Here is a 21,878-nt window from a genome sequence, read left to right as displayed (position 1 = left end):
AGTTCCCTATTGCCTAAGACAGACACACTCAGGGCTGAACACCAGTCACATAAAGAAGATCCTCTTTGTACGGCGTATGTGAGCAAAACTGTTGGCACCAGATTTTTGGTCACAATTCACTTCTGGTAAATACATTCTGTCCAATAAAACTTCTGCAGTTTTAACTAGGTAAGTTGCTTCTTGTTTTTTCATTTTAGAAGCTGGGTAGAATCACCTTATAGTTAACAGCTTCCACCCCAGGCCAGCCTCAGGTGAATGAGCTTCAGGAGTGGGTAGAGTGCACCGGGACTGGTGTTAACCACCTTCCAGAGGCGGGAGAGACTTAATGAAGGGATAGTTGCTGAGCGCTTTAATATCTGTAGATGAAAGGCACTGTCGCAGTGTAAAGCATTCATAATCCAGGCTCCATCGCAGCAGGAACTCAATTAAGAAGTAATTCAATTTCTTTTCTGAGTGTTTGAGGACACACCACTGTTTCGTTGAATGTGACTGACACTCTATAGCGATCTAGCCGAGACCGATTTTGATCACCACTTCTACCCTCTCCTCTACTTCCCTGCCGTTCTGAGACTGATAAAATTGGAGAGATGGTATAAGAAGCCAGAGAGCACATGGCCAAATAATCTGCACTTAAAATCCGATTTTTCAGATAAAACTTGGCTTTTGAGAAAATGTTCACCACTTGGAAATAAAGAAACATCCAGCAATAACTAAATTTCATGACACTCTCCGGAAATGGACACTGAGTTTTTTTTTTTTTGACACTGAGTTTTTAAAATGCAGTTTTACAGGTAAACCCACCAGGGGAGCCCTAAGCTGCCAAAGCACGATGCCTGCAACAATTAGCATGAGACCAGGACTTCCCCATGGGCCCATGATACACAGCGTAAGAGACAGTACTGCAGATATCTCCTGAACGCTTGGCAGGGAAGGATACAATCATTCTACCCGCGGTGCTTGGATTTGGGTCTATGTATGGATAACAGCGGAGAAGGCAATGGCACCCCACTCCAGTACTCTTGCCTGGAAAATCCCATGGACGGAGAAGCCTGGTAGGCTGCAGTCCATGGGGTCGCTAGGAGTCAGACACGACTGAGTGACTTCATTTTCCCTTTTCCCTTTCATGCATTGGAGAAGGAAATGGCAACCCACTCCAGTGTTCTTGCCTGGAGAATCCCAGGGACGGGGGAGCCTGGTGGGCTGCCGTCTATGGGGTCGCACAGAGTCGGACATGACTGAAGTGACTTAGCAGCAGTAGCAGCAGCATGGATAACAGGTCTGGGTTAACTGCTGAGATCAAGTTATGCCCTTAAATATCAGCACAGCACCACTTACTCCAGTAGGTGGGTTTCTGTTAGCTGGCATCACAACTATTGTCACTGGGTGCTTGGGAAGGCAATCTGAGGGCTACTGAACATAGGGATGGACAGTGTCCTAGAGTATACTGGCTGTATTGGCTAATTTGAGTCTGTGATCCCCAGTTCCAGACCTCTGAGCTGCCTGCACTTCTAACATCTCACTAATGCAGCCCCCGTCCATACACATTTGTCAGGCACTCCTGCATGTAAGCCTGTGCTGGGCACAGACGATGCTACGATGGAAGGCCCTGCCTTCAGGTCTTGCCTTACAGCCTACTGGAAAAAGAAACAAAACACAGGGAGCTAAATAAAAATGATAACTGCAGATTACGATAAACGTTAAGGAGGAAAAAACAGAGCAAAGGGGGACTTCTGACAGGAAGGTCTAGGTTAGGTCTGGCTGCATATATTAAATATCAGATCCACCATGCTTGGGTGGATCAAGCAGATGAAGGAATGAATCTGGACCTTAATAGTATATAAGATAAGAGTGTTCCCTCTGCCCACCCCCCCACCCCCACCCCAAAAGAATGTCTCCTCTCAAATTTGGGCCTGGAGAGTAGAATAGCACTATTGTAACCTGCTCCTCTCATACTAAGGAAACTGAAAGAAAGAAAGTGAAGTTGCTCAGTTGTGTCCAGCTCTTTGTGACCCCATGGACTGTATCCTACCAGCTACAGTACCCTACCAGCCCACCAGCTACTGTACCCATCCTCCTACAGTACCCTACCAGCCCACCAGCTACTGTACCCATCCTCCTACAGTACCCTACCAGCCCACCAGCTACTGTACCCATCCTCCTATAGTACCCTACCAGCCCACCAGCTACTGTGCCCATCCTCCTACAGTACCCTATCAGCCCACCAGCTACTGTGCCCATCCTCCTACAGTACCCTACCAGCCCACCAGCTACTGTACCCATCCTCCTACAGTACCCTACCAGCCTATCAGCTACTGTACCCATCCTCCTACAGTACCCTACCAGCCCACCAGCTACTGTACCCATCCTCCTACAGTACCCTACCAGCCCACCAGCTACTGTACCCATCCTCCTACAGTACCCTACCAGCCCACCAGCTACTGTACCCATCCTCCTACAGTACCCTACCAGCCCACCAGCTACTGTACCCATCCTCCTACAGTACCCTACCAGCCCATCAGCTACTGTACCCATCCTCCTACAGTACCCTACCAGCCCACCAGCTACTGTACCCATCCTCCTACAGTACCCTACCAGCCCACCAGCTACTGTACCCATCCTCCTACAGTACCCTACCAGCCCACCAGCTACTGTACCCATCCTCCTACAGTACCCTACCAGCCCACCAGCTACTGTACCCATCCTCCTACAGTACCCTACCAGCCCATCAGCTACTGTACCCATCCTCCTACAGTACCCTACCAGCCCACCAGCTACTGTACCCATCCTCCTACAGTACCCTACCAGCCCATCAGCTACTGTACCCATCCTCCTACAGTACCCTACCAGCCCACCAGCTACTGTACCCATCCTCCTACAGTACCCTATCAGCCCACCAGCTACTGTGCCCATCCTCCTACAGTACCCTACCAGCCCACCAGCTACTGAGCCCATCCTCCTACAGTACCCTACCAGCCCACCAGCTACTGTGCCCATCCTCCTACAGTACCCTACCAGCCCACCAGCTACTGTGCCCATCCTCCTACAGTACCCTACCAGCCCACCAGCTACTGTACCCATCCTCCTACAGTACCCTACCAGCCCACCAGCTACTGTGCCCATCCTCCTACAGTACCCTACCAGCCCACCAGCTACTGTGCCCATCCTCCTACAGTACCCTACCAGCCCACCAGCTACTGTGCCCATCCTCCTACAGTACCCTACCAGCCCACCAGCTACTGTGCCCATCCTCCTACAGTACCCTACCAGCCCACCAGCTACTGTGCCCATCCTCCTACAGTACCCTACCAGCCCACCAGCTACTGTGCCCATCCTCCTACAGTACCCTACCAGCCCACCAGCTACTGTACCCATCCTCCTACAGTACCCTACCAGCCCACCAGCTACTGTACCCATCCTCCTACAGTACCCTACCAGCCCACCAGCTACTGTACCCTCCTCCGTCTATGGGATTTTCCAGGCAAGAATGCTGGAAAATACTGTAACCTGCTCCTCTCATACTACGGAAACTGAGGGGAAACCAAAAAGATTAAGTGACTGATAACAGATTTTGCAGTGAGTTGGTGACAGACCCATTGCTTGGTTCAGAGTGTTCTATCTGTGTCTCCATTTTCTTTTTTTCCTTTTCTTCTAGTCTCTTCCCCTGGCAGGTGCTTCTGCAATAAGAAATCCTAAAAGAGTTTTCTGAGTCATAAATAAGCAGCAATGATAAGTAATCATTCTATTGCCAAATCATGATGTCACTGCCCTTAATTTTTTGTTTATAAGTTATTTCCTTTATCATAGTGAAATCCCTGCATTTATCTCCCTGCATTAACCTTCTCAAGCAATCTTCTTATCCCTGCTGATACCTGCAGCTGGTGTCAAAAGCTTTCCCTTCCTCTGTGATTGAAATAAAAAACCATATACCAGAATTTCTCCTGCAACTAATTGCATGGGTCTTCTATTTTCTTACAACCTCACTCACTTACTCATTCACCATTTGCCAAGGGCCAAGCACTATGTTAGGCACCAAGTGTACAAACAAGTTACCATCTGTGCCCTCAAAGAGCTCACAGCCTATGATCTTTCTCATAAATGGTCATAAACAATGGAGTGAAGCACAATGACTGAGAGGTGCACAGTGGACTAGAGAACAGAGGAAAGCAGCTCATCCAGCCCAGGGACCCAGGCAGACTTTCTCCTGGAGACGATCCTACATTAGGTCTTACAGAAGAGGCAGGGGAAGCCAGATAAAGGGGGACTCTGCTGCATTCCAAGCAGAGGGGACAGCTCGGGTCAAGGCACAGAGAACAGAAACAGCATGTTTTATGTAATTTGGTGCCACTGGAGCACAGTCTGGAGGACATGAAGCTGGAGAGTGCCTCCAGGGGGTGAGATCACAGTGCTTTATATGCCACTGTGGTAAGCTTTGAATATGCCTTATAGAAAACATAGGGCCAAGGAAGGGTTTTAAGATGCAGTGTGGAACTGCCAGGCTTGTGGTTTAGATAGACATTCGGGCTGGTGATGGATCTTTGGGAACAAAAGAGAGGCATAGAGAACAGTCACAGGCTTTCTAGTGGTTCAGAGCAGGATGCAGTGTGAGCAATGGAAGAGGCATCAAGAGGAGGGACTGGATTTAAGAAAATGTAGGCAATAAAACTGGTATGACTTGGTCATGGAACATAGGGGTGAGGGGGTAAGAGCATTTGAGAGTGACTTCTAATTTTCTCACATGGTTCACTGGTGGGATGACAGACAACATCAGGAGACAGAACAAGTAATAAGGACCAGAGATACAACACTAACACTAGACCCTAATGTCAATGATGGACTTTGGGTTATAAAGATGTATTAATGCAGGTTTATTGATGATAACAGATGTTCCAATCTGCTGCAGGACGCTAACAGTGGGGACGGCTATGCTTGTGTGGTGTCAGAGGGTAATGCAAACTTTCTACACTTTTTGCTCAGTTTTGCTGTGAACTTAAAAACTTCTCTAAAAAATAAAGTACTAAAAAAAAGGTGACCAGAGATGCTGGGAAGATGTTGAGTTCAGTTTAAGACACTTTGAGCATCTCTGCCTGTGGGAGACCATTTAGGTATAAGGCTCAAGTAGACATCTAAGAAGGAAATGGCAACCCACTCCAGTATTCTTGACTGGAGAATCCCATGGACAGAGGAGCCTGGCGGGCTACAGTTCATGCGGTCACGAACATTTGGACATGACTGAAACGACTTAGCACAGACATCAAAGATAGAGTGACAGACACAGAAGTCTTCAGTATAGAGATACCACTCTTAATCTAATTTTTCTTGAAGCACACATAAGTCTGTGAGACAGAGAAGGAAAGAACCGCACTTCAGGCAAAGAAAAGGCATGGAACCATGGGTGTACACTTCAGGGCTGCCGAGAGAGCACACTGCTCTGGATCAGCCTTGGAGCGATCAGTGTGGGGGTTTCCAGCTGTCCCAGCACAAGCTCAGCTCTTACAGGTCCCATCTCGTCCTCCTTGTCTTTGGAGTACAGGTGTGCTCACGCTCTGGCTATTCTTGACTGTTGTAAAAACCAGATGGTTAGCATGTTCCTTTATTCAAGCAGCTGTATACATCCCACACACCTGCAAAAATACTTCATTTGTTCCTCAGGAGAAAACCCAAGTGTGTTCAAAGGCTTGCAGAGGTGCGCTGAAATTCAAAATCCCACAGCAGTGTTTGAACAAGGCTATGTGTCCAAATGATCTGTGGAGCCTTTTTTTTCAAACCCTTCCATCCTGCCCCTGGCCTGCTCTGCCTACCAGGGAATTCTGAAGTTGGTGAAAGAGGTATGATGCTGTGGTAACCCAGGCATGTATGTTTTCAAGAGCTCTACAGGGTATGTGAAAACTACTGCCTCTAGGAATCCAGACCTGCCCTGTATGGTGCTTCCCAGGTATTACCTGATGATGCTAAAAGCTCTTTTCCATAGTCCAAAGATACATCTTTCCAGCAATGGTCAGTGATCTTACCCAGTTAATTTTTCCTCATGGCACTTACCACCAGTTGACATTATATTATGTATCCATTTAGTTGTTTATTAATCACCTCCTCAACTAGCTTGTAAATGTCATGAATGAAAGAACTGATCTGGTTCACTCTTCTATCTTTGACGCCTAACACAGTGTCTGGAAAGAAGTAGGCATTCACTAAATAAACTTACCATTAAATGAATCCTATTTCACCTGTTAATGCCTGTTACTTCACAGGGAAGGTCACTTAGTTTTGAATGTGATGCTTTTCTTTTGACTTTTCAAGTATAAATAAAAACCAAATAGCAAATAGAAATGTATAAAATGGTGCAGAATGCACAAAATCTACCTACCTTAGCATAGTCTAATCTTCCTTTCTCTTGAGCCTAAAATAGAAAAGAGGGGAAAATCAATTAGTTCTTTTAAAGTCACTTAGTATTTCTATAACTTTTGCTTCTCAAAGAATAAGCCAACTTTCTTCCCCTTCTCCACTTCCTCTTCTATCTCTACATGGTATGTAGTGAAACATACATATGTATGTATGTATATACATATACACAGAACTCTCAAAGGTATTGAAGAGTTGAAAGATCAGTACCACGAGCACACTTATATACTCTAGGTTTGATAGTGGCAGATACCATGACTCCTCATTCCTTTATGCCTCAGCAAACATCTTGTAAGCACAGGACAACTCATACATGATCACTTTCAAATAAAAAAAAAAAAAAACTAACAATAATGCCATACCATCTGATATACAATCCATATTCACATTTCTCCAGTTGTCCCAAGAATATATTTTATTTTAACTTTTCTTCTCACACTAGAATTAATCAAGATTCACACATTGCATTTGGCTTTTATCTCTATTTTCCCTTTTAAATCTAGACTAGCCCTTCCCCATTTTTTAAGAAATGAAAATAAAAATCATTAACTTTTTTCATGGAAATAACTGACTTTTTGAGGAGACCAGGGCAGCTGTCATATAAAATGTCTCTCTTTTATTATTATCACTTTTTTCATTGTGTCATTTGCTTACAAACTGAAAGTTGGGTCTGAAGAAGCTTGCTTAGATTTAGGTTAAACATTTTTTGCAAGAATATCTTCTATGGAATATTATATACTTCAACTGCATCAATTCAGGAGGCACTAAATGTCAGGCTCTCCTGTATCTCAGTAATGCTATAAGTCTGATCACTGGGTTTAAGTGGTGACTATCAGATGGTTTCACTGTAATGACATATTTCCTTCTGTACAATTAGTAATCTGTGGGTTCATTTTTTTCCCCACTCCCTTTGGCATAATTTTTAACATGTTGTATTGTGCAAAAGGCGCCCACCTCCATCCCACCGTCACCAGGGATGAGGAGAGGAAAGAAAGCTGGAGGTGAGGAGACATCCTATATAAGGTCAAATTTTAATATTTTTAGTTATTAAAAAGCAATTTGAAATTAAAACATATACTCAAAAGCGTTATTTATCAAATCTGAACATGACAGAGACAACCAATGCATTAGTCTTTGCTGGTAGGTTAGCTCATCTTCTGTGGACTTGAGAGCAAAACTCCTGCCACCTCTGCACACAACGAGAGCCCTTCAACTTACAAACAGGTTAGGTCTTGAGACCATGTGTTTTCTGAGTCCAAAATGACACTATACAGATAATGACACTAAATGTGGCAGATTACTTACATGAGAGAGAATGAAATCTTTATAACACTAGTTTAAAATCTTTTTGCTTCTTTATAATCCTAAAAAAATTTATCCTAAGAGGCCTAATTTTGTTTTTCTTATTTTCATGAATTTCTTATTTTCATGAAAAGCAACTTCTAATAAGATACTGCTCATGTATAGCTTTTGACACCATCACAAATGATTTAGTTAAAACTGGGACTTCCAAGATTTCAATGAAACAAAAGGCCTCTGCAACGTATGTACTGTAAAAAAGAATTTGTGGTTTTCAATCTGTTCTTCAAAGATGTTTTTGGGATCTAAGATTTTCAGTGAACTAAGAAGGGTTTGAATTTAGTCCTGAGATGTAATATACCAGCAGGAATAAGAGTCGGTTCTTGCAGATATTTTAAAATGAGGCTCATTCTTCTCTCTGCTCGGGTATTTTATATCTACTGTACAGGGACAGACTTGTCTTTTCCCCAAGTTAAAACAATTCTGTCAAAAAAAAAGCAAACAAACAATTCTGTCTACACTGAAATCTCTCTCCCAACACTGTAACTTCTGCAGGCGTGGTGTGGAGCCCAAGAACATCTGCATGGTGCACTCATGACTCTTTGATATCATGCAAATATGAACTGGCTTTGATCTCATGAATAATCCATGGCTTGTGACCAAAACTTCAGCAGCAGCATTTCACAATATGCTTAGTCTTCAAGTTCTCAAATTCTCATCTGTCTCTCAAATTCACTTTGAGTTAAGGGGTATCTGACATGGAGGCTGATTCTGTGGCCACCAGTTTTCCACCTTTTCAATTGCTCGTCCTTTCCCTTGTCTCTTGCCAGGTTTCTCAGGCAAGGGTTGTCTCTTGCATGGGTTTCTCAGGCACAGCACTTTTCCAATGATACCCAAACTGGGAACCCTACAGAACTATACTATCAAACAACTCATTTCTGTAATGTGTCAGCCGTTTCCTCACTACTTTTAGTCATGTTTCTGTTCTAACTACCTCCTCTTCATTCTAGCACTTTCAACATTCTCATCTTACAGTGTTTAACATAAAGGGCATGTGAGAAGTGTTGAAAGTGGTATCTGTTGAAAGTTAGAAAGTTGAGTACCTTTCATATCTTAATGTTGCAGGGTAAAGTGCAGAGAAACTATAATTTACAATGATGGAGGTGGCCTTTTCCCTTTGGAGGTACTGAGCCATTTCCCCAATAGTCCCAGAAAAAAAAATTCAGTTTCTTCAGATAGTAATAGTGACTATAATGCTATTTACAGATAAAGACATCTAGACTAGTCTCATCACATACCTTGCTTATAAACTGATCATCTTAGAGAATTCTATTATTTTGAAGTACTTGTGCTTTAATCAGTCACAAGCTATTTTCCTTTTTTTAAAAAAAAAACTGAAGAGTTGACTTACAATATTATTTTAGTTTCAAGTGTACAGGATTCAACATTTTTATAGAATCACATGTGTGCTAGGTCCCCCCACCTCCATCCTACCAGCTAAGTCACTTCAGTGGTGTCCAACTCTTTGCAGCCTTAAGGACTGTAGCCTGCTGGGCTCCTCTGTTCATGGGATTCTCCAAGCAAGAACACTGGAGTGGGTTGCCATGCCCTCTTCCAGCAGGATCTTCCTGATCCAGGGATAAAACCCATTTCTCCTGCAGCTCTTGTGTTGCAGGTAGATTCCTTACTTCTGAGCCACTGGCGAAGCTAACCCCCACCCTTTTTCTTTTCTTTTCTTAATAGAATCACAGCTATTTTCAAACCTTCTCATTTTATTTTGTATTCCTAGCTTGGCTACCACCTTTTACACGGTGGAGATATCCTTTGCTGGGGATGATGGCAAAGAAACACCATGTATGTAAAGGTGGAGATATCCTTTGCTGGGGATGATGGCAAAGAAACACCATGTATGTAAATCCCTATTCAACATCAGCTCTTAAATGTTTTGAAAGCTGAGAGACTAGAACCCTACATACAATGACAGCATGACAGCCACAGCCAATACAACCCGAACAAACTAACTGCTGATACGCTGCTCACCTGAATGTCCTTTTTATTTTGTTACAACAAACGTTCCAGTCTTGTGGAGACCATGTCATCCTTGACTGCTTTAGCTTGTACATAAAAGTATCATTTATTTTATAAAATAAAATACTATAGATAATTAGATCTCTATAGGTATATATTTCCAGCTGCTATGTGAGTTAATATCCATGTATGCCAGACACACACCTGAAAGTACATTCTGATATAAAAAAATTTTTTTTTTCACAAAAAGCTTTTAGAGCTTATGAAATACAGCAAATTAGAAACAAATGCACATGGTTTAATCCTGTACATAAATAACATTTCTTATGGAATGTTACCAATTGTTTCTGCTTATAAAACAGTTAATTTGGGAAGGGCCATAGTTTCTGTTTCATCTGATGGTGCTCATTCATTCAATACTTGTTCACTGTGTACCTGATGGGTGTTAGATATTGCTCTGCCGCTGGAGACACAGCAAGGAACAGAACAAATAAATATCTCTTCCTCTAGGGGGTTGTATAATCTTATTTTCACATACAATCTCCCTCTAGAACTTAAGCTTCATGAGAATATGGACATTTTCTCTCCTGATCATAACTGTATTCCATGTCTAGAACAGTGCCTATAGATAGGAGATGGTCAGTATCTGGTGAAAGAGTGAATAAATGGATAAATGCTTTTTCTTAATAAGTGCTGGTTATATACTGTTTATTCAGGAGACTTACAGAGCAAAGTTCATATCATTCCTAGTTCTAGGAAAGCTGGGTGTTTAGATTCAGTCAGTATACAGTTAATGGGGAGTCAATATTTGGTGTCTTAAAAATAATTTTTACTCATATTGAACAGGACTGTATTTTGATTTTATTACTCAACTTCTATTTAGAAGTAAGCTGAAGATGGGAATCTATAAAAAATAAATTCAAGAAATATGTGAAACTCAACAAAAGAAAAGAACAGAGAAAAATAATCTACCAATCTTCTCATAGATGCATTGGTTTAGAGTAATTAAGAGTTTCAACCTTGACAACAGTGACTGAAAAGAAAAGAGCCCTAATGGAGGTCATGAGACCTCAGATTTCAAATGTGCACCACCAAACCTCAACTGGTAAATAGGCCCTGTCTATGGAGGGAAACTGGTGGCCTAAGCTCTTAACTGTGACCACTTTAAGAGGCACTGTGACCTCCTGGGAAATGGATACGCTGGGAGCCAGAAAATATGGTTTCAGGTCCATAATAGGATAACACCTCAAGTAATTTTAAATTTTTACATGGATTTTCATTTTCTTATTTGTAAAATAAGCGTACTGGGTCAGACCAGGTGTTCCCAAGTACTGGCCTGGCTATATCAGAATCACCTGTGCAACCTGTTGAAAATGCAGGTCCTCAATACCCTAGCCCTGAATTCTGAGTCATTTGAGGGTCACTGATGTGGGCTATGCCTAACATCCTGCTTATGTATGCATCAGTGTTTATTTCAAAGGCTAAAAAGAGAACAACTATATAAACTCTGTAAGTCTCAAGGAGAATGGAGTGCTGCAACTTTATCCCCCTCTTTTTTTGACATCTGCCACTTACCATGTATATTTCTAGCAGAGCAAGATATTAAAATAACTTTCTCACTGGGGCCCAAAATAGGCTGATATAAAATAAATGCAGACTGTATTTCAACAGCTGGTAGTCCTGAACCTCTTCCTGCCACAATGTTCATCTCCAGAAGCCACTGTAAATTCTGCCACGCACGCCAATTCCCTGAGGGCTTCATTACTTGGGTCTTTAAAAGGGATTCACTCATCCTGTGGCTCTTGGAGGTGTGCTTCTTGTCAATCCAGGTCATGAGAAAAGAAAGTAATTTTTCCCGGTCTTTAGCAGTTCACAAAGAATGCGTGGTTTGAACCTTGTTTTATCTTAAAAAAAAAAATGTGAAAACAGACCAGTTGTGTGCCAGCGCTCATGACAAGGAAGGCCTCCTCTGACAGCTACAGTGAGTGCTGCAAAACAATATTCCACACCAGAGCAAACAAAGCGAGTGCTCTGATTGAGAGGATGCACAAAGGGATTAATTCCAAAACGTTTATATACCCGCCTCTGCAGACCAAAGGCAGACAAATTCCCTGTTGGTAAGTAATGGATGTACGATGTGGTCTTTTTACTTTAAGAAACAAATGCTTTTTTATAAGTCAGGTAACAAAGAAGGATTGGATGACATAAATGAACTGCTTCTAGTTTCTAAGTACTATTATCTGGACTTGAAAACTGGATACGGAAAAACCTTTTTCTAAAAGCAGAAAACTAATATTCCACAGCAGGGAGTGCAGAAATTGCTAGAGACGGATCATCGCTGCTTATCATGTTGTTCTTCCCCAATGCTGCCAGTTTCTGTTTTAGAATAACAATTTAAAAAATAAAATTCTCATCTTAAACCGTCAAGAAAAACTAACTTTCTTTTAAAATTTTTCAGTTGAAAGGACATAAAGAACACCCATTTGCTCTCCAACTCGACTGGTTAGTTGCCAATATACTGCCGTCTTTGTTTTCTCTCTAAATGATCATTTGCTCACTATATGGGATTAAGTTATATACATAACGATGTCTCATCTCTAACTATGTCCCTCAGCATTTATCTCATAAAAACAACATTTTCTCCTACACAATTACAAACCCATGACCACATCTAATAATTTTAACATTTATTATTTAATATAATGTCCATATTCAAAATTTCAAGTCCAACCAATGGAGTCCTTTAGAGGTATGTTTATCCCAATCCAAGATCAAATTAAAAATCATACATTCCCTTTGGATGTCACAGCTTTTTAATCTCTTCTAACCTACAACAGTCTCCACACCACCACCTTTTCTGTCTTTTATAATATGTCATTTTAAAAAGGAATCCATGTTAGTTGCCCTGCAGAATATCCCTTATCCTGGACTTGTTTTCACATGATGAGATTTAGGTGAAGATATTTTTGAAAGACAGCTACATAGATGATGCTGTATACTTCTCCATTACATTAGGAGTCATAAGTATCAGCTGTCTTATTATTGGTGAGACTAAGTTTGTTCACTTCTCCCCTTTGTCTTCAGTAAGTAAACTGTAAGGGTGCTTTGAGTCCCTGTGATTATTTGGTTTCCTTACTAACTATTCATTCAATTGTTTTAACCAATTATTCACTAATGATTCTTGTTTGAATAAAAGATTACATTGGTGGCTGCAAAAATAAAAAAGATAATAATGATATTTTAAAGGTCTGCTTTGGTACTGCCAGAAATATCACTGACTCCTTCAGAGAAAAGGAATTTCAGGTCTTACTAAAAACAAATTCGCTTTGCATTTGCATTGGTATGAAGATGTGTAATTTAGTATGTATATATAAGATCTATTGGTGGACAGAACTGGACTGCGTAGGTACCTGATTTTACCATCCCTCTCCAGGGAAAGCTATTTTTTGGAGGCAAATGTGAATGTCCATGGAATTAACTTTCTTATATTCTCTTCCTTCCTCTTCAGTGTAAGAGGAAGAAATACACAGATAAGGAAGGCTATGGTATGCCATTAGGGTTTCCCAGGTGGTGCTGGTTAAAGAATCTGCTTGCCAATGCAGACAGACATAACAGATGCAGGTTGACATAACAGACACAGGTTGACCTAACAGACACAGGTTCGATTCCTGGGTTGGGAAGATCCCCCGGAGAAGGAAACAGCAACCCACTCCAGTATTCTTGCCTGGAGAATCCAATGGACAGAGAATTGTGATAAGCTACAGTCGGCAGGGTTGCAAAGAGTCAGACCCGACTGAAGTGCCATAACACATGGTACCCCATTAAAAAACAGCAGAGGCTTTTATTACCTACATGATAAATCTCTCTCTGTTCAGAAGTCCTGTTATTGCTTTTAAGCCATTTTTCTTACCATGCTTCTCTTGGAATCCAGAAGAGATGTGAAATATAAAATTACAGTTTGACTAAGAAAAAAAAAATCTACCTGGATCTCAGAAAGGCCATGAGAAAGGAAATGAGGCTGACAGAACTGAGTTGCTTCCTCTAGTAGCTATGTGCCAAGGTGATGGCCAGGTCCCAAGGTGATGGTCACCAACCCTGATGGTATACTCCAAGCTCACTGTGTCAAAAACCAAACTTATACTAATGTTCCCACTTAACTTTCCTATTTTTATTAACAGCTCCTGTTATCCAAGTTCTATATCCTGGTTTTGGCCTCTGACCACCCCTCACTAGTATACATCTGCCAGCTTCTTCCTGTCATATCAATTTTCAGGTCCAATATATTTCCTCTCTAAAGTGAATTTTATAACTAATCTCCTTACTTTTCCATTCTCATTGCCAACACTCTGATTAGGACTTTCCCCCTGCACTTATCAACAGATTCCCCACAACTCTGACTACAGTATTTATAGTATTTTCTTGCTTTTCTGATTCTATACAATGTAGTCAGATATACCTCTCTAAAACACATTTCAAACCTTGAAATTACCTGGCTCAAAAACTTTCAGTTTCTGCTCCACGACTTCTGAATCAAGTTCACTTTCTACAAACATCCAAAAGTCTTATTTTTTCAATTGGGGCAAAATTCACATCATGAAAAATTTACCATTTTACTCAGTGACATTTAGTACATTCACTATGTTGTGCAATCATTACCACTATCCAGTTCCAGAACGTTTTTGTCATGCTGGAATATGTATCAATACTTCATTCCTTTTAATGGCTAGATAATAATCCATTGCATGGATACATTATCCATTCATCATTTGATGGGAACTGAGTCATTTCCATTTTTTGGCTATTGCTATACATGTTTTTGTTTGACCCAGAGTCTTTAAGTATAGTCATTATGTACTATTTTGGCAATTCTTCATCTGTCTCTATACTGCCCTATGTTTTTTGTCCTCCATCCAATATAATGTTTTTTTTTCCCCTTTGAATACATGGCACACTTGCCCATCTGCAACTGTTCTTCTTCATGGCTTCTGTTGTGTAGGAAGCCCTCACTCCCATCTTCATTGTTAAGCTTTTCTTCAAGGACTAGCTCAGGTATCACTTACTTTACAAACCCTTTCTTGACATTTTCAACCAGATTCAAACTCTCTTTCCTCTGAGCTGCCCAAATGGCATCAATTACAGTATTCCTTATATTTGTGTTTCTCTTAACAAGGCCACAGACAACCTTCAGACAACTTACTGCTGTATCTCCTAGATTCAAGCACTTTGTTTCCTTAAGTGCATCAGAAAACCTTAAGAAGTATTTTAATTTAGGAGATAATTAGAGCCATTTCATAGTCTTTGTGGTCTCCTTTCAAATGCCTATACTCTACATGGTAGAGGATGTTGTCAGTATTACTTCTTTTGAAACTACTAAAAAATAACATAAATAATTAGAAAAATATCATATGGCATTAATGAGGACTCTCTGAATGTGTACCTTCTCTTTTGTTTGAGAATATACATGTGTTATGTTTGTGCACACTATCCTTTTCTAGCAATTTGTTTTGAATGTTTTATTTTTTGAATAAAAAGTAGGATAGCTAGGGACAAGTGAGTTATAGTTTAGTACTGGTAGTATGTATTCACTTAAGGTATTTTGTGGATGGCTATGACAGTGTCAGAATGTCACAAGCCTAAGTGACATTTCAGTACTTTCAGACATAGCCAAGAAAAAAATTATCATAATTCTTATTTCTTATTGTAATGGCAGCAGGAAACTAGAAGGATCATTAAAAATAAAGCATGCTGACCTGCAATAGCCCCTGGACTCCCTGAGAGAGTCAGAGCTCTGTGGTTCTCTGAAAGATTCTAACTTTCTTTTATTAGGAATCAAAATGATAGCTGAGTAATGACTTCACTTCCCTAGGGTGAATCACCCATTCACTATCAGTATTTCTACCTGATCATTATTTTTCAGCAGCTACAAATTTAAATTTAAAATTAAGGTAGGGAGGGATCTGTAGAATTTAGTATGGAGACATTGCTCAACAAATATCTTTCAGCTGTTTCTGATTTGGTTTGGGGCTCTGAACTGCCTCTTATAGAAGTGCATAGTGTGTGTGTACTGTGGGTGCAATGGAAGAGTGCCTTCCAATCTTAAGACTTGGGGAGGAGGAGGAAGTTGGACAGAGTGATATGAAAAATTCCAGAGGTGCTCTGCTTCTCGGCTTTGCAGTGATGTTGAATGGGCACTAAGGGTATGTAATCCCCTCTTCCCTTCCTTGTCTAGTCATTAATTCTCACTCTCCCTAAGCAGGAAATTGAAAAGGTAGATGGCACTCAAACCTACCTGAGCAGAGCAAGGAAATAATTTTATATGTGACAATAAAAAATCATAATTGTCTTTCATCACGGGGAGCAAGATGTTTCTATTTCTCAAAGGTGTCAAAGGTAGTATTTAGCTTCTAATCCAGATAAATATATTTTCTTACAATGCATCTCTTGTTTAAGAGTTTTTTAAAAAAGAAATTTTTTAGATTTGAGAGCTGAAAGGGACCTTAGAAATGATCTAGTTCAATGCCATCATTTTACAAAAAAATTATTAAAAAGATGTTAAAGAGAGTGATTAAGGTAAACAGATGCTAGCGGAGCCCAAACCAGAATCTAGGTCTCCCAAATCCTGGCCCTCTATGGACCATTTCTGTTAATACCACCTTGACTATTTCTATTTAACAAAACAAGCTGCCACCAGTTTTGTCCCCAGAAGACTACACCATACACACTTTTTGACAAATACTAATGGATGACTGGGGCTTCCCAGGTGGCACTAGTGGTAAAGAACCCACCTGCCAATGCAGGAGACATAAGAGACACAGGTTTGATCCCTGGGTCTGGAAGATCCCCTGGAAGAGGGCAGGGCAACCCACTCCAGTATTCTTGCCTGGAGAATCCCATAGACAGAGGAGTCTGGAGGGCTACAGTCCATAGGGTCCGAAAAGAGTTGGACATGACTGAAGCGACTTAGCACGCACACACAATTGGATGACTACTCCAAGTGAGTCATTATGCAAGTACCATTGGTAATTCAAAAGTAAATTCACTATTATCCTTTAGAATCTTACAATAAAATTCAAAACCTGGGGGAAGAAAGTATAAAAATGCAGAGGAGAAAAATATCACAGGAAGTTGGAAAGAGAGCACTAGAAGTAATTTCAGGATTAATAAGTAGCCTCCTTGAGATTGAGGATAGAATGTCCCTCTCAAGTGTTATGCAAATTGTGTTCCCTAACTCTGACTAGGGGATATGCATAGATCAAGATCATTATCGTAGACAGCTTTATATAAACATGAATATAACTTAGAAAATTAAAATAAACTCAAGTAAGGAGTTTTTTAACCTGAAGAATGTTGCTCCTTGCCTGACAGAAACTAACTTCTTACATTTCTTATTTGCTTCAGATGAATTCATCTTTTTTTCTTCTGTGACCCTGTTCATGACTCAGACATGTAGATATAAGAAGGGTCTAAAGGCACTGAGGTGAGGAATAAACTGCCAGTTTTTCCTGAGGATGAGGATTTAGAGATGATCACAGAAGACCTAGGTTGATGGACATAACCCTGTTTGCTCATGGGTTTCATCTCAGCAGAGTTTACTGACCTCTGGACAATGTAGTTAATTTACTAGAGTTAATGCCTAGATGGTGGTTTAGTTGCTAAATTGTGTGTGACTCTTGCAACCTCATGGACTGCAGCCTGCCAGGCACCTCTGTCCATGGGATTCTCCAGGCAAGAATACTGCAGTGGGTTGCCATTTCCTTCTCCAGAGGATCTTCCTGACCCAGGAATCGAACCCAGGTCTCCTGCATTGCAGGAAGATTCTTTACCAACTGAGCTATGAGGGAAGTTACCGGAGTTAATGCCTAAGGCATAGGCTATTTGGAAAGCATATCCCTTTGAAGTGAAAATCAAGTTGAAGATAACGATTTGGGGATATTTCACCAGCTGTTTAGGAAATCCTGGACTCTCATGTAGTCTATATTTACAACTCTGTAAGCTTGCAAAGACACTAAGAGTTAAATATGTCCCTTTTCTGTGAAGCTTCTTTAAAATTCTTATCTGTGTTACTCATATATATATTATATATGTATATATGTGAATAGCCAACTGAGACTTCATAGCTTTCATTTAACATATTTAGCTGGATCTTTTCAACCAAAGTATATAAATCTGCAATGTATTCTAATGTAACCCAATTAGAGTTACTAACGCCATCTGTATATATATATTTTTGGTTCAGCTGTCAAAAAGCATACAAATACAATCCTTGTAATACAATATTCAATAGTTGTATAATGTTTCTTTTTACTATACTTCATTTAACTTTTCTATTTTCAAGTGGATCAATTTTCATTTTCTTCCTTTTACAATTAGTATCTTACTACATATTTTAATATATAAATATTTGCCCACATCTCTGATATTTTTCCTGGGATACATTATTAGAAGTGCAATGACTATAGCAAAGTATATAAAATCTTAAACTAAAGGTTTAAAAATAAAAACAAACATATGTATAGTAATTAAAGACTCGAATAGCACAAAGCTTCTAACAAAATATCCTAGCACTCTTCAGACCTTGTCTGTCTCATTTTTCCTCTCTTTGGCTAGTTCTTCTATCTTCAAGCACTGTTCTTTCTTGATTTTTAAGTTTTAGACATTATCTATTGATCCTATTATGATAACAGGAATAATTACATTTCTTTTTTTTTTTATTATCTTTTTTTTTTTTTTTTATTAGTTGGAGGCTAATTACTTCACAACATTTCAGTGGGTTTTGTCATACATTGATATGAATCAGCCATAGATTTACACGTATTCCCCATCCCGATCCCCCTTCCCACCTCCCTCTCCGCCCGATTCCTCTGGGTCTTCCCAGTGCACCAGGCCCGAGCACTTGTCTCATGCATCCCACCTGGGCTGGTGATCTGTTTCACCATAGATAGTATACATGCTGTTCTTTTGAAATATCCCACCCTCACATTCTCCCACAAAGTTCAAAAGTCTGTTCTGTATTTCTGTGTCTCTTTTTCTGTTCTGCATATAGGGTTATCGTTATCACCTTTCTAAATTCCATATACATGTGTCAGTATGCTGTAATGTTCTTTATCTTTCTGGCTTACTTCACTCTGTATAATGGGCTCCAGCTTCATCCATCTCATTAGGACTGGTTCAAATGAATTCTTTTTAATGGCTGAGTAATATTCCATGGTGTATATGTACCACAGCTTCCTTATCCATTCGTCTGCTGATGGCCATCTAGGTTGCTTCCATGTCCTGGCTATTATAAACAGTGCTGCGATGAACATTGGGGTGCACGTGTCTCTTTCAGATCTGGTTTCCTCAGTGTGTATGCCCAGAAGTGGGATTGCTGGGTCATATGGCAGTTCTATTTCCAGTTTTTTAAGAAATCTCCACACTGTTTTCCATAGCGGCTGTACTAGTTTGCATTCCCACCAACAGTGTAAGAGGGTTCCCTTTTCTCCACACCCTCTCCAGCATTTATTGCTTGGAGACTTTTGGATAGCAGCCATCCTGACTGGCGTGTAATGGTACCTCATTGTGGTTTTGATTTGCATTTCTCTGATAATGAGTGATGTTGAGCATCTTTTCATGTGTTTGTTAGCCATCTGTATGTCTTCTTTGGAGAAATGTCTGTTTAGTTCTTTGGCCCATTTTTTGATTGGGTCATTTATTTTTCTGGAATTGAGCTGCAGGAGTTGCTTGTATATTTTTGAGATTAATCCTTTGTCTCTTTCTTCATTTGCTATTATTTTCTCCCAATCTGAGGGCTGTCTTTTCACCTTACTTATAGTTTCCTTTGTAGTGCAAAAGCTTTTAAGTTTCATTAGGTCCCATTTGTTTAGTTTTGCTTTTATTTCCAATATTCTGGGAGGTGGGTCATAGAGGATCTTGCTGTGATTTATGTCAGAGAGTGTTTTGCCTATGTTCTCCTCTAGGAGTTTTATAGTTTCTGGTCTTACATTTAGATCTTTAATCCATTTTGAGTTTATTTTTGTGTATGGTGTTAGAAAGTGTTCTAGTTTCATTCTTTTACAAGTGGTTGACCAGTTTTCCCAGCACCACTTGTTAAAGAGGTTGTCTTTTTTCCATTGTATATCCTTGCCTCCTTTGTCAAAGATAAGGTGTCCATAGGTTCGTGGATTTATCTCTGGGCTTTCTATTCTGTTCCATTGATCTATATTTCTGTCTTTGTGCCAGTACCATACTGTCTTGATGACTGTGGCTTTGTAGTAGAGTCTGAAGTCAGGCAGGTTGATTCCTCCAGTTCCATTCTTCTTTCTCAAGATTACTTTGGCTATTCGAGGTTTTTTGTATTTCCATACAAATTGTGAAAGTCTTTGGTCTAGTTCTGTGAAAAATACCATTGGTAGCTTGATAGGGATTGCATTGAATCTATAGATTGCTTTGGGTAGAATAGCCATTTTGACAATATTGATTCTTCTGATCCATGAACACGGTATGTTTCTCCATCTGTTTGTGTCCTCTTTGATTTCTTTCATCAGTGTTTTCTAGTTTTCTATGTATAGGTCTTTTGTTTCTTTATGTAGATATACTCCTAAGTATTTTATTCTTTTTGTTGCAATGGTGAATGGTATTGTTTCCTTAATTTCTCTTTCTGTTTTTTCATTGTTAGTATATAGGAATGCAAGGGATTTCTGTGTGTTAATTTTATATCCTGCAACTTTACTATATTCATTGCTTAGCTCTAGTAATTTTCTGGTAGAGTCTTTAGGGTTTTCTATGTAGAGGATCATGTCATCTGCAAACAGTGAGAGTTTCAATAATTACATTTCTTATATGACCAAACATATTCCTTTCCCTCACCCTCTCCTCAGTGATTGTATTTTTTGGTTTAAATTAGTATTTGGTATTCACATTTTTATGCTACATAAATATTACTCTCTAAGCCATGTAAAGTATTATGATTACATTTCCTTTCTTATACATTAAAATTTTTTCACTATAGCTAAAAACTGCCTCATTTAATTTCACATGTTTAATGTGGCTGTTTAAAGAAGTGGGCCCCAAACTGATAGAAACTGTTACCAGTGATAGATAAGGTATGCAGGCGCCTCCCTTTGATTCTGGGTGGGCTTGTGATTATTTTCAAAGGAGACCATGAAGACGAGAGGTGACACCAGAGGCTGGTCATAGAAGAAAATGCGGCCTCTGTTTGCTGGAAGGACGCTCTGTGTTTCGAGTTCTGAGTTGGCAAGTAAGTAGTCTGACTACTCCGAGGCGGCCATTTTGTGAGAAGCCAAGCTAAGTTGGGGGGTGCGGGGGGGATGTATGAGTACTTGGGTTGGTAAAAACCTCATTTTCTTGACAGCCCAAGTGCCAGATGTGACTAGAGTCTCCAAATGATTCCAATCTCCAGCATCACTGAATCACCTCCAGCTTCTGAGTCTTTCCGCCTGAGGTCCCAGACATCAGGGAGCAGTCATCCCCTCTGTGCACTGTCCAAATTCCATCCATGAACATAATAAAATGGTTATTATTATTATTATATTTTTTTGGCCAGGCTATGCAGCATGTGGGATCTTAGTTCCCTAACCAGAGATCAACCCCACACCCCTTGCATTGGAAGCTCACAGTCTTAACCACTGGACCACCGGGAAAGTCCCCTAAAATGGTTATTTTAAGCAGTTAAGTTTTGGGGTCATGTGTCAGGCAACAGTAGTAACTAGTACACTTAGTTTTTATGTTCCTGTCATTAATAGTTCCTAAATTCTCAATATGGCCAAGCACATTAGGGGATCATCAGTTCCATGTTTTCCTTAGAGATATTTCTTCTGGAGATCTCTGTCCTCTTGTTCCAATCTGGCTTGGATGCAGAGCCATCAGCCGAGGACTTGCTTGGATGAGAGATAGTATAGCATGTCACTGTATTTAAGGATATGGGTCCTGTAGTCAGGCTGCCTGAGTTTGCATACTGGCTCCATCACTTGCCAGTGCTGTGTGACTGTGCTCAAGTTAATCTCTCTTTGCCTCGGGTTTCTCATGAGAACAGTGGGTGGCACACAGTAAGTGCTCTTATTGTTGGCATTCTCCTTTCTTGTTGTTTACTACTCTTCCTTTCATGGTGTCCTGGGAATTCCTATCACTTCACACCTATGGCTGATGCCCTAGTTCCT

The 21,878-nt window shown here is 40.4% G+C and overlaps 2 protein-coding genes across 2 annotated transcripts in view; both read right to left on the bottom strand.

Annotated features, from left to right (window-relative positions):
- PDSS2 (decaprenyl diphosphate synthase subunit 2) overlaps positions 1-21,878 on the bottom strand; it is a 276,653-nt gene that overhangs the window by 33,785 nt on the left and 220,990 nt on the right. The window contains exon 7 of the mRNA XM_061131753.1: positions 6,362-6,394. Coding sequence (XP_060987736.1) covers positions 6,362-6,394 — 33 coding nt within the window. The remainder of the gene's footprint in view (positions 1-6,361; positions 6,395-21,878) is intronic.
- Positions 1-21,878, bottom strand: part of BEND3 (BEN domain containing 3) — a 109,394-nt gene that overhangs the window by 85,122 nt on the left and 2,394 nt on the right. Inside the window, exon 2 of the mRNA XM_061131752.1 lies at positions 6,362-6,394. The gene's annotated coding sequence lies outside the window, so the exon portion shown is untranslated. The remainder of the gene's footprint in view (positions 1-6,361; positions 6,395-21,878) is intronic.

The sequence above is a fragment of the Dama dama genome, chromosome 28, assembly GCF_033118175.1.
Source record: "Dama dama isolate Ldn47 chromosome 28, ASM3311817v1, whole genome shotgun sequence".
In the NCBI taxonomy this organism is placed as follows: Eukaryota; Metazoa; Chordata; class Mammalia; order Artiodactyla; family Cervidae; genus Dama; species Dama dama.
Note: the sequence above shows the minus strand (reverse complement) of the source record. Positions and strands in the feature narration are given on the sequence as shown.